Genomic DNA, 12,857 nt, shown 5'->3' with positions numbered 1-12,857 from the left:
GAACAATGAGAACACATGGACACAGGGAGGGAAGCACTACACACTGGGGTCAATTGGGGGGAAATAAGGGAGGGACAGTGGGGGTGGGGAGCTGGGGAGAGATAGCAAGGGGAGAGATGCCAGATGTAGGTGATGGGGAGGAAGGCAGCAAATCACACTGCCATGTGTGTACCTATGCAACAATCTTGCATGTTCTTCACATGTACCCCAAAACCGAAAATGCAATAAAATGGAAAAAAAAAAAAAAAAAAAGAAAATATATATTCATTGTTATACACATGGTGAAAAGACTATTTCCATGACTACTCACTTTGATAAAACAATCACTGTAAATCAGCTAAGAGAGAATATATTACAAAATAAGCCATAACCAAAATTGAGGTCATATTTATTGACAATAACACACAGATTATATATCTGATGGTGACATATGACTATCTCTTAATTAAACCTCACAATGTCTTAAAGTATACAAACAGAATCGCAAATTGCCTAAAATAATATGGAAGTAAAACCAAAAAACACGATAAACTGAAGTTAAGAAATCTACAAGAAAATAACACTAATATGGAATGTCAAAACAATAAAAGAAAATGTTGATCCATAAAATCTGGTGTGCGACATTGATGTACCATTAAATAGAATTTGTAGGCCAGGTGTGGTGGCTCACACCTGTAATGCCAACACTTTGAGAGACCAACGTGGGTGGATGATGAGGTCAAGAGTTCGAGACCAGCCTCACCAACATGGTGAAACCCTGTCTCTACTAAAAATACAAAAATTAGCTGTGTGTGGTGGCACATGCCTGTAATTCCAGTTACTTAGGAGGCTGAAGCAGGAGAACTGCACTTGAACCTGGGAGGTGGAGGCTACAGTGAGCTGAGGTTGCACCACTGCACTCCAGCATGTGCAACAGAGCAAGCCTGTCTCAAAAACAACAACAAAAAAGGCAATCTGTCTAGATGACTGCAATATTTGACTATAACTGTGTACTCATGGATGGCAAGTATTTGAATCATTGGCATGCACTGTGTGGCAGTAAAATTTCATTAAAATGTAATATAATGAAAAACAGAAAATTCTAATGAGAATTTAAAACAAGTTCATTTTTATGTTTTAAATATATGCTATTCTTACATAAAATGAAACTGCTGTAATCCAATGTTGGAAGCAAAGAATAGCCTTACACTGCTAAATAAAGAAAAAATATATATATATATATATATTGTAGAATATGGTTAGAGCCTCTGATACATAAAATAAACATTCAGGAATAAATTACGTTATTATTTAGATACAGGCTGAAGAAAGTGTGTGAAAATTCTGCAATTTCTTTTTTCCTGCAGCAAGCCTAAATTTATAAATAACTACTTTAGTAAATATGAAGTAAATATAAATAACTATTTTAGTAAATATGAAGTGCCTACTAATTACATAATTTACTTCAGGCATCTCATGAAAATTCTAGCATATTGTCTTAAATAGCAAATTGTCTTAAATGTCTGAATCCAAAATTACAGATAAGACTGGGTGTGGTGGCTTACACCTATAATCACAGCACTTTGAGAGGCAGAGGCAGGTGGATCTCCTGAGGTGAAGAGTTTGAGATCAGCCTGACCAACATGGTGAAACCTCATCTATTCTAAGTATACAAAATTAGCTGCGTGTGGTGGCGCATGCCTGTAATTGCAGCTATTTGGGAGGCTGAGGCAGAAGAATCACTTAAACCCAGGAAGCGGCTGCAGTGAGCTGAGATCATGCCATTGCACTCCAGCCTGGGACACAAGAGCAAAAAATTTCATCTCAAAGAAAAAGAAATATAAAATAAAATTACAGAAAAATTTGAACTAGCAAATAGAAAGTAAAACTATACAAGGAGAGTGACATAAGTAAGATGTAATAATAAAAGGTGCCCCATTTGCTTATCCCCTCAGAACAAGAAAATTTGTCAGCCATCCCTGACAAAAATGCATCTGAGAGAATCAGGCATCATGGCTCACACCACAATGACAGCCACATGGTACATTCAGGTTGGAGAATTGCTTGAGGCAGGAATTTTAAGACCATCCTGGATTATGCAGCAACACCCCACCTCCAAAATAAGTGCCTTTAAAGAATCTTTGAGATCAAGGGAGGGAGTTATGAAACTCTGCTAAAGCCCAAGATTGAGAAGGGTTCTCTTCAGAAAGCAGACCATTGTTCAGGTGGCACACTATAGGACCCCTGTTCTTGAGCAGCACACCAGGAAATGGCCCACCTAACTTGGTCTCACTGAGAATTCTGAAATTACTCTAACCAACCCAAAGTTCTCCCAGCTATAGCCTGGGAGAGGTCCTGCACGTTCAGGGGCCTGGAGGAAGATACTCATTTATAGCCATGCAGGAGGCCTGCAGACCTTGGCTTTACTGTGGTCCCTGATGCAGTTCAATGACTCAGTTCCAGCTCCCTGAGGTATAGTTCATGGCCAGTTCTGCCTACATAGAAACCCACACAGTGACCTGGGGAAATCCTGTCTGGTACTCAGTGAAAGCCAGACTCATCCACATGCTGATACAAGGGCCATCATATGCAGACCGAACTGCAAAAACCTGTCCTGGTGTCTGCCCTACAAAGCAAAGTCCTGAAAGATTCAGTCTGTCCAGAAATATAATGGGAATTACAACCACCCAAGCTTCTTCTAACAAACCAACTAAAGGTGGACCCTAGTGCAGACCCAAAATCCTTGTGAGCACTACACCCTTCTCCACTACAAACCCAGGGGGCATCCCATCACCCTGGGGGTGCAACATAAAAAGATCTTTACCTCCTGAAACCAGATTATAAAAACTTGAAGAGGTGTTTGTTTCTTCAAATCTATAAACACCAATGCAAAACTATATTGTGCCATTGTCAACTGCTCTATTTTAACTAGCAATGGACATATGTATTAGAAGAATTAGTGAAAGGAAGGAAGGAAGGAAGGAAGGAAGCCAGCCAGCCATTAAAATTGAGGACAAATAAGTAAAAAGTTGCTGTAGTAGATCATATGATCTCATCTTTTAAAAATCACAACTAGCCGGGTATGGCGGCTCATGCCTGTAGTCCCAGCACTTTGGCAGACTGAGGTGGGTGGATCATGAAGTCAGGAGATTGAGACCATCCTGGCCTACATGGTGAAACCCTGTCTCTACTAAAAATACAAAAATTATCTGGGCATGGTGGTATGTGACTGTAAACCCAGCTACTTGTGAGGCTGAGGCAGGAGAATCACTTGAATCAGAGAGTCGGAGGTTGTAGTAAGCTGAGATAGCACCACTGCACTCCAGCCTGGGCAACAGAGTGAGACTATGTCAAAACAACAACAACAACAGAAACAAAACAAAACAAAATTAAAAAAAAAACACAGCTAGTACATGAAAACCTGTTTAATAAATACATTCAGTAAATTAGCAAAATTTAAAATAACATACAAGTGTATGTTATAGTTTCATATACTTAAACTGATAAAATAGAGAAAGAAAACAATCTTATTTACAATAGTATTAAATCATAAATTTCTGAGAAGAAATTTAAGCAGGTAAAAACACTTTTTTTTTTTTTTGAGACAGTTTTGCTCTGTTGCTCAGGCTGGAGTACAGCAGGGTGATCTCGGCTCATTGCAACCTCCACCTCTGGGGTTCAGGTGATTGTCCTGCCTCAGAATCCCAAGTAGCTGGGATTACAGGTACACATCTCCACACTCGGCTTATTTTTTGTATATTTAGTAGAGACAGTATTTTGCCATGTTGGCAAGGCTGGTCTCGAACTCCTGACCTTAAGTGATCCGCCCACCTCAGCCTCTAAACATGCTGAGATTACAGGCGTGAACAGCGACACCCGGCCTAAAAAAAATCTTTACAATAAAAGATGTATCAGTAAAAAAAATTAGAGAAGACACTAATAAACTTAAAAATATTTTATGTATATGGATTCAAAGAATAAATGTTGTTAAAGTGCTGTATTATCCAAAGTGATCTACAGATTGAATAAACTGCCTATCAAAATTGCAATGGTATTTTTTTTCACAGTAATGGAAAATACAATCCTAAAATTTACATGGAATCACAATAAACTTTGAATAGCCAAAGCAATCTTGAGGAACAAGAACAAAGTAGGACATCACACATTATAACTTCAAACTATATTTCAAGACTATAGTAATAAAAACATGATTGAGGCCGGGCGCGGTGGCTCAAGCCTGTAATCCCAGCACTTTGGGAGGCTGAGGCGGGTGGATCACAAGGTCAAGAGATCAAGACCATCCTGGTCAACATGGTGAAACCCTGTCTCTACTAAAAATACAAAAAATTAGCTGGGCATGGTGGCGCGTGCCTGTAGTCCCAGCTACTCAGGAGGCTGAGGCAGGAGAATTGCCTGAACCCAGGAGGCGGAGGTTGCGGTGAGCCGAGATCGTGCCATTGCACTCCAGCCTGGGTAACATGAGTGAAACTCCATCTCAAAAAAAAAAAAAAAAAACCACGATTGAATGTATAGAAAAACCCAAAGTAATAGAAACCACTACTCTCATATATTTCAGATGTGATGCAAAAAGAGAACTTGAAAAACCGTTTAACAGAGATTCTCAAAATTATGGAGGTATCTGTGTGTCCCCCGAAACAATGGAAAAACAGTCAGACTGTGCAGTCTGTTACATGCCATGAAGAGGACTTTGGTCAGCTCTTACCATAAACTTGAAGAAAGATCACTGAAGAGAAAGTAGAATCCTTAGAGAATGTAAAAGCATAAAACAGAGGCCAGGCGTGGTGGCTTATGCCTGTAATCCTAGCACTTTGGGAGGCCGAAGAGGGCGGATCACTAGGTCAGGAGTTTGAGATCAACCTGACCAACATGGTGAAACCCTGTCTCTACTAAAAAGACAAAAATTAGCTGGGCGTGGTGGCATGTGCCTGTAATCCCAGCTACTCAGGAAGCTGAGGCAGGAGAATCGCTTGAACCCAGGAGACGCAGGTTGCAGTGAGTTGAGATCTCACCATTAAACTCCAGCCTGGGTGACAGAGAGAGACTAAGGGGGGGGGAAAAAAAAAAAAGCATAAGACAGAAGATGCCCCTATATGAGAACTAAGGAAAAAAAAACTCAAATCACATTTTAAGAACTGGCTTCCTCCTTGACCCTTAGTTGACCTTTAGACCTGTCTGCCATCTGTGTCATCCGTTGTATTCACTATCTCACCTACCTGGGGGTTTGGCTACCATCGCATGTCTCTTCATATTCCAGGGCTCTTTTCCTTGCTCCAGACAAGTGATCAAGTCTGGCTTAGAGACAGCAATACCTGTTTTATCAAAAATGAGTAACATGAATCTTGCTCATATTCTCCAATTACCAACCTAGTAATGTGCTCAGTAAAGAGGATGTAATAAAATATTCTAGTAAATTAATCCCAAAATATTTAATTGATATCATAAATTTCTAAATATTTAGAAAATATTTTAAATTTGTATGTTCTTAATTTCACCACTCAACACTACTGAATCAAAAACTGGTGGTGGCAATTAGATTTTAAGGTGTGGGCAAAAATATTTTATGCCACTAAATTTTTGGAATTACCACTAATCTAGAGTGAAGGATACAGATTAGCTCAGAAATGTGGAAAGTTCCAGTCAAAATGAAATATCTTGAAGAAATTCATTTTTTTTTTGAGATGGAGTCTTGCTCTGTTGCCCAGGCTGGAATGCAATGGCATGATCTCATCTCACTGCAACCTCCACCTCCCAGGTTCAAGCGATTCTCTTGCCTCAGCCTCCTGAGTAGCTGGGATTACAGGCATGTGAGACCACACCCAGCTAATTCTTGTATTTTTAGTAGACACAGGTGTCACCATGTTTGTCAGGCTGGTCTCAAGCCATTGCAACTGGACAGAAAAATTCATTTCTAAATGAACAAATCTCCAGGATTTTCTTGAAAACAGGGATCTAACACTTATTTATGCAAAGCATAAATTTCCAAAAACCATTCTACAGAAAAGATAAATGAAACCTTTAGGGTATATTGTAAATTATGTATTGAAGTTATCCTCACCCAGGAAGACCAGGTTTCTGTAGTTCTCTAACATCACATGCCTATATAAATTCTGCTGCGCAGTGTCCAGGCATTGCCACTCCTCCAGAGAGAATTCTATGGCCACATCCCTAAATGTCAGTGGTCCCTGAAAAACACACACACACACACACACACAAACATATTTACCAACTTGCCCTGGACAGAATTTTTAATTTGACTCAAGGTGAAATTGGAAAGTAAAGAGAACTTTCTTTTTTTTTAACTTATAGGAGTGACTAAAATTATCCAATAAAACAATTTTCAAAACAAATATGCTCAAATGTATTCTCTAACTCTGAGAAAAGACAGTGGCATAAGATCCACAATAGCAGTTTACACGATACTTTTCCAGATAATAATGTATAAAATTAATGACATAAATACAAACATGTACATTTGTGAGTGCTATATTTACATCATACAGAACGAGTTGTATTTTTCAGATAGAAATGCCATGTTATAAGCCAGCTTTAAAATTTTAATGTGAACAGTAATAAACTGGAGATCTTGTTATACAGATTTTCTTTCCAGAAGATCTGTAATAAGTCTGAGTTTCTGAATTTTTAACAAGCTCACCAGTAATAACAATGGTTTCGACTCAAGAAGAATATTTTGTCAAACATCCAGTAAGTGGAAGAGCCTGTGTTTTTCCCAGCTTTTCTGACCTATAAACAAAGATGAGAGCCTTTATTTTCCAAAGACAAATATATACAAAAGAAACCTAAGAAAGAAGGGCACCTTTCAGATTAAATATGATGGTTTATGCACATCAGCTGCATAAAGATGCTTAATAATGAAGAGAAAAATAATTAAGTCTATGGTAAGAAAAAAAATGTGTCAGAGAGTTATTTAACCAAGTGAATCATTAACATCAACTGAACTAGGACAAATTTGTATGATGTGCTGAGGCACACAGAAAAACACAGGCGTTCAAGACCAGCCTGACCAACATGGCCAAACCTCGTCTCTACTAAAAAAAAAAAAAAAAAAAAAAAAAAAAATAGCAGGGTATAGTGGCGCATGACAGACTTCGGTTCTGACACAGTAATAGTGGGAGACAACAACACCCCACAGACACTATTAGACAGATTATTGAGGCAGCAAATTCACAAGATATTAGGACTTAAATTCGATATTTGATAAAATAATCCTAATAGAAATCTACAGAACTCTCCTAAAAACAACATAAACGGCCAGAATGGTGGCTCACGCCGGTAATCCCAACACTTTGGGAGGCCGAGTCAGGTCAGCTTAAGACCAACCTGGCCCACATGGTGAAACCATGTCAACTCTACTAAAATTACAAAAATTAGCCAAGTATGGTGGCGGATACCTGTGATTCCAGCTACTCAGGAGGCTGAGGCACAAAAATCGCTTGAACCCACAAGGCAGAGGTTGCAGTGAGCCATACAATTACATGGAATTTAAACCTGCAGTTGAATGACATTTGGGTAAATAATGGAATTGAGACAGGAATCAAGAAGTTTCTTAAAACAAATGAGAATAAAAACAAGTAAGAACATACCAGAAACCCTACAACATAGCTGAGGCAGTATTAAGAGGGAAATTTATGCCATTAAATGCTCATATCAAGAAGTTAGAAGGATCTCAATTTAATAACCTAATATCATAAATAAAAGAATGAGGCTGGGCACAGTGGCTCACACCTGTAATTGCAGCACTTTGGGAGGCCAAGGTAGGCAGATCACCTGAGGTGTCAAGTTCAAGACCAGCCTGGCCAACATGGTGAAATGCCATCTCTACTAAAAATACAAAAATTAACCAGGCATGATGGTATATGCCTATAATCCCAGCTACTCAGGAGGTTGAGGCTGTAGAATCACTTGGATCCAGGAGGTGGAGGTTGCAATGAGCCAAGATTGTGCCAATGCACTCAGGCCTGGGCAACAAGAGCAAAACTCTGTCTCAAAAAAAAAAAAAAAAAAAAAAAAAGAATGAGAGAAGCAAGAGGAAATCAACCCTTAAATTAGCAGAAGACAAGAAATAACTGAAATCAGATATGAACTTAAGGAGATTTAGACATTAAAAAAACTATATAAAATATTAAGAAATTCAGAGGGTGGCTCACACCTGTAACCCCAGCGCTTAGGGAGGACAAGCCAGGTGGATCACTTGAGGTCAGGAGTTCAAGACCAGCCTGGCCAACATGGTGAAACCCTGTCTCTACTAAAAATAAAAATAAATTTAGGGCTGGGCGCGGTGGCTCAAGCCTGTAAACCCAGCACTTTGGGAGGCCAAGGCGGGTGGATCACGAGGTCAAGAGATCGAGACCATCCTGGTCAACATGGTGAAACCCCGTCTCTACTAAAAATACAAAAAATTAGCTAGGCATGGTGGCGCGTGCCTGTAATCCCAGCTACTCAGGAGGCTGAGGCAGGAGAATTGCCTGAACCCAGGAGGCGGAGGTTGCGGTGAGCCGAGATGCGCCATTGCACTCCAGCCTGGGTAACGTGAGTGAAACTCCGTCTCAAAAAAATAAAAAATAAAAAATAAATAAATTTTAAAAAAAGAAAGAAATTCAGAAGTTAAATCTTTGAAAAACTTAATAAACCAGTAGCTAGATTAATGAAGAAAGAAGATTCACAAAAATACAATTAGAAATGACAAAATGGACATTACCAATGAACCTACAAAAAGACAAATAGCTTGAAATCTACCATGAACACTTCTATGAAAACAAACAAGAAACTCTAGAAAAAAATGAAAATTTATGGACAAATACAACCTCGCAAGACTGAAGAAAAAAGGAATTGAATCCCTGAATAGACCAATAACAAGCTCCAAAACTGAGTTAGTAATAAATAGCCTACCAAATAAAAAAAAGTCCTGGACAAGACAGATTCACTGCTAAATGCTACCAGATGTACAAAAAGAGCTGATACCGTTCCTACAAAAACTATTCCAAAGAAATTCAGAAGAAACTCCTCCCCAACTCATTATATAAGAACAATATTATTCGGATACCAAAACCTGCCAGAGATATAAAAAAGAAATAGAAAACTTCATGTAGGCCAATATCCTTGATTAACATTGATGAAAAAATTCTCAAAAAATACTGGAAAACCAAATTCAGTAGCACAACAAAAAGCTAGTTCACTATAATCAAGTAGGCTTTATTTTAAAATGCAAGGTTGATTCTACATACACCAATCAATAAATGTTATTCACCACATAAACAAAACGAAACACAAAACCCACAAGATTATCAATAGATGCAGAAAAAGCTTTTGATAAAATTTAACATACTTCATGTAAAAAACTTTAAACAAACTAGGCATTAAAGGTATATTCCTCAAAGTAATGAGTTATCTACAACAAACCCATAGTCAGCATACTGAATGGACACAAGCTGGGAGAATTTCTCCTTGAAAACTGGCAAAAGACAAGGATGCCTTCTCTCACCACTCCGATTTAACATAGAATTTTAAGTCCTGGCCAGAACAGTCAGGCAAAAAACAAACAAAAAACAAACAAAAGATGCATCCAACCAGGAAGAGAGGAAGTTAAACTACCCCATTTCCAGATGACATGATTCTATACCTAGAAAACCCTGTATTTTCTATAGAAAAGCACTTAAAAATGACAACTTCAGAAAAGTTTAAGGATACAAAATAAATGTATAAAAATCAGTAGCATCCCTGGTATATCAAAAACGTTCAAGCCAAATGAAAACCAATCCCATTTACAATTCCCACAAAAAAATAATCTAGGAATACAGCTAACCAGGGAAGTGAAAGATCTATTATTACAAGAATTACAAAACACTGCTGAAAGAAGTCTAAGATGACACAAATGGAAGATTAGTGAATGCTCATGGATAGAAAAGATCAGTATCATTAAAATGGACATACTGCCCACAGAAATTTACAGATTTAATGCTATTTTATCAAATTACCAAAAAGATTCTTAACCGAAAAAAAAAATAAATAAAATTATTTTAAAATTCATATGAAACAAACAAAAAAATCTTGAAAAGCCAAGGCAATCCTAAACAAAAAGAATAAAGCTGGAGGCATTACATTACCTGACTTCAAACTATACTACTGGGCCACAGTTACCAAAGCAGCATGGTACTGGTACAAAATAACAGGCTCGTAAACCAATGCAACACGATAGAGAGCCCAGAAATTATGCCACACACCTACAACCATGTGTTCTACAAAGCTGACAAGAGGAATGTAGGAAGAATTCCCTCTTTAATAAATGGTGCTGGAATAACTAGATAGCACTATGGAGAAGACTGAAACTGGACCTCTTTCTTACACTATATACAAAAATCAACTCAAGATAAATTAAAGATTTAAATGTGAAACTCAAAATTATAAAAAAAAAACCTGGAAGATAATTTAGGAAATACCATTCTAGACATAGGAACTATTAAAGATTTCATGATGAAGATACCAAAAGCAATTGCAACAAAAGCAAAAATGGACAAATGGGACCTTTTAAAGAGCTTTTTTCACAGCAAAGGAAACTGTCCACAGAGTAAAAAGACAATCTACAGAATAATAGAAAATATTTGCAAATTATGCTTCTGCCAAATGTCTAATATCCAAAATCGATATAGAACTTAAGCAAGTTTATTAACTTAAGCAAAAAAAAACCTCATTAAGCAGGGAAAAAGCATGAACAGATATTCAAGAGAAGACATATATGTGGCTAACAAGCATATTTAAAAATGCTCATTCTTAATAATTAGAGAAATGTAAAGAAAAATCACAATGAGATACAATCTCACACTAGTCAGAATGATTATTACTAAAAAGTAAAAAATAAAAATAAAAAGATGCTTGCAAGGCTGAAAAGAAAAAAAAGAAGGAATACTTATGGCTGGGTGCGGTGGCTCACACCTGTAATCCCAGCACTTTGGGAGACCGAGGTAGGTAGATCACCTGAGGTCAGGACTTTAAGATCAGCCTGGCCAACATGGTGAAACCCTGTCTCTACTAAAAATACAAAAAATTAGCTGGGTGTGGTGGCAGTCACCTGTAATCCCAGCTAGTTAGGAGGCTGTGGCAGGAGAATCGCTTGAACCCGGGAGATGAAGGTTGCAGTAAGCCAAGATCATGCCATTGTACTCCAGCCTGGGTGACAGAGCAAAACTCCGTCTCAAAAAAAAAAAAAAAAAAAAAAAACTTATACACTGTTAGTGGGGGTAAAAATTAGTTCAACCATTGTGAAAAGCAGTGGAACAATTTCTCGAAGAACTAAAAACGAAATTACCATTTGATTCAGCAACATGAATGCCCCAAAAAATACCCTATATGCCCAAAAAAACATAAATTATTCTATTATAAAGACACACACACGCATGTTCACTGCAGCAGTATTCACAATAGTACTGGTGAGCAAAGACAGACATGGAATCAACCTAAATGTCTATCAATAGGAGACTGGAGGCCAGGCATAGTGGCTCATGCCTGTAATCCCCACACTTTGGGAGGCCAAGGAGAGTGGATCACCTGAGGTCAGGAGGTCAAGACCAGCCTGGCCAACATGGTGAAACCCCATCTCTACTAAAAATACAAAAAAATTAGCAAGGCATGGTGGTGCACACCGGTAATCCCAGTTACTCAGGAGGCTGAGGCAGAAGAATCGCTTGAACCCGGAAGGTGGAGGTTGCAGTGAGCTGAGATTGTGCCATTGCACTCCAGCCTGCGCAACAGAGCAAGACTCTGTCTCCAAATAACAACAACAACAACAACAAAATAATAGACTGGGTAAAGAAAACATTATGGACGGGTGAGGTAGCTCACACCTGTAATTCTACCAGCACTTTGGAAGGCCGAGGAGGGCAGATATTTGAGATCAGGAGTTTGAGACCAGCCTGGCCAACATGGTAAAACCCTGTCACTACTTAAAAACACACACAAAAAAATTAGCTGGGCGTGGTGGTGCATGCCTGTAATACTAGTTGCTTGTGAGGCTGAGGCAGGAGAATCGCTCGAACCTGAGAGGCAGAGGCAGCAGTGGGCCCATATCGTGCCACTGCACTCCAGTCTGGGCAACAGAGCAAGACTGTCTCACAAAAAAAAAAAAAAAAAAAAGGGGAAAGAAAAAGAAAAAAGAAAAGAAAACATATGGTCAGGTGCAGTGGCTCACACCTGTAAACCCAGCACATTAGGAAGCCAAGGCAGTTAGATTGTCTGAGCTCAGGAGTTTGAAACTAGTCTGGGACATCATGGCAAAACTCTGCTCTACAAAAAATAAAGAAAGAAAAATTAACTAAGTGTGGTGGCAAACGCCTATAGTTCCAGCTACTTTGGGGGCTGAGGTAGGAGGACTGCTTAAGCCCAGCATGTTGAGGCTGCAGTCAGCCAAGATCATGCCACTATACTCCAGCCTGAGCAATCAAATGATATCCTAGCTCCAAAATAAAACAAGTATTTTTAATAAAAACACAATATGACATATAAACAACACGAAATACTGTGTGGCCCTAAAAAAAGAACAAGATTATGTCCTCCGCAGCAACATGGCTGGAGCTGGAGACCATCATCTTTAGCAAACCAACTCAGAAATGAAAAACCAAATACATATTCTCATTTATAAGTGCTAAATAGGGCCGGGCGCGGTGGCTCAAGCCTGTAATCCCAGCACTTTGGGAGGCCGAGGCGGGTGGATCACAAGGTCAAGAGATCGAGACCATCCTGATCAACATGGTGAAACCCCGTCTCTACTAAAAATACAAAAAATCAGCTGGGCATGGTGGTACGTGCCTGTAATCCCAGCTACTCAGGAGGCTGAGGCAGGAGAATTG

The 12,857-nt window shown here is 38.8% G+C and overlaps 1 protein-coding gene across 3 annotated transcripts in view; it reads right to left on the bottom strand.

The window, feature by feature from the left end:
- The window catches only part of LOC116540900 (zinc finger protein 273), a 37,618-nt gene that overhangs the window by 18,772 nt on the left and 5,989 nt on the right, over positions 1-12,857 (bottom strand). For 2 of the 3 annotated variants that reach the window (XM_032264706.1, XM_032264707.1), the window contains exons 2-3: positions 6,056-6,182; positions 5,214-5,312 (exon numbers count right to left, since the gene is read on the bottom strand). In XM_032264706.1, coding sequence (XP_032120597.1) covers positions 5,214-5,312; positions 6,056-6,182 — 226 coding nt within the window. The remainder of the gene's footprint in view (positions 1-5,213; positions 5,313-6,055; positions 6,183-12,857) is intronic. The other variant, XM_032264708.1, reaches the window with a different exon arrangement.

The sequence above is a fragment of the Sapajus apella genome, unplaced genomic scaffold, assembly GCF_009761245.1.
Source record: "Sapajus apella isolate SASKATOON/1434 unplaced genomic scaffold, GSC_monkey_1.0 scaffold146, whole genome shotgun sequence".
Lineage (NCBI taxonomy): Eukaryota > Metazoa > Chordata > Mammalia > Primates > Cebidae > Sapajus > Sapajus apella.
This window is presented reverse-complemented; position numbering and strand designations above follow the sequence as displayed.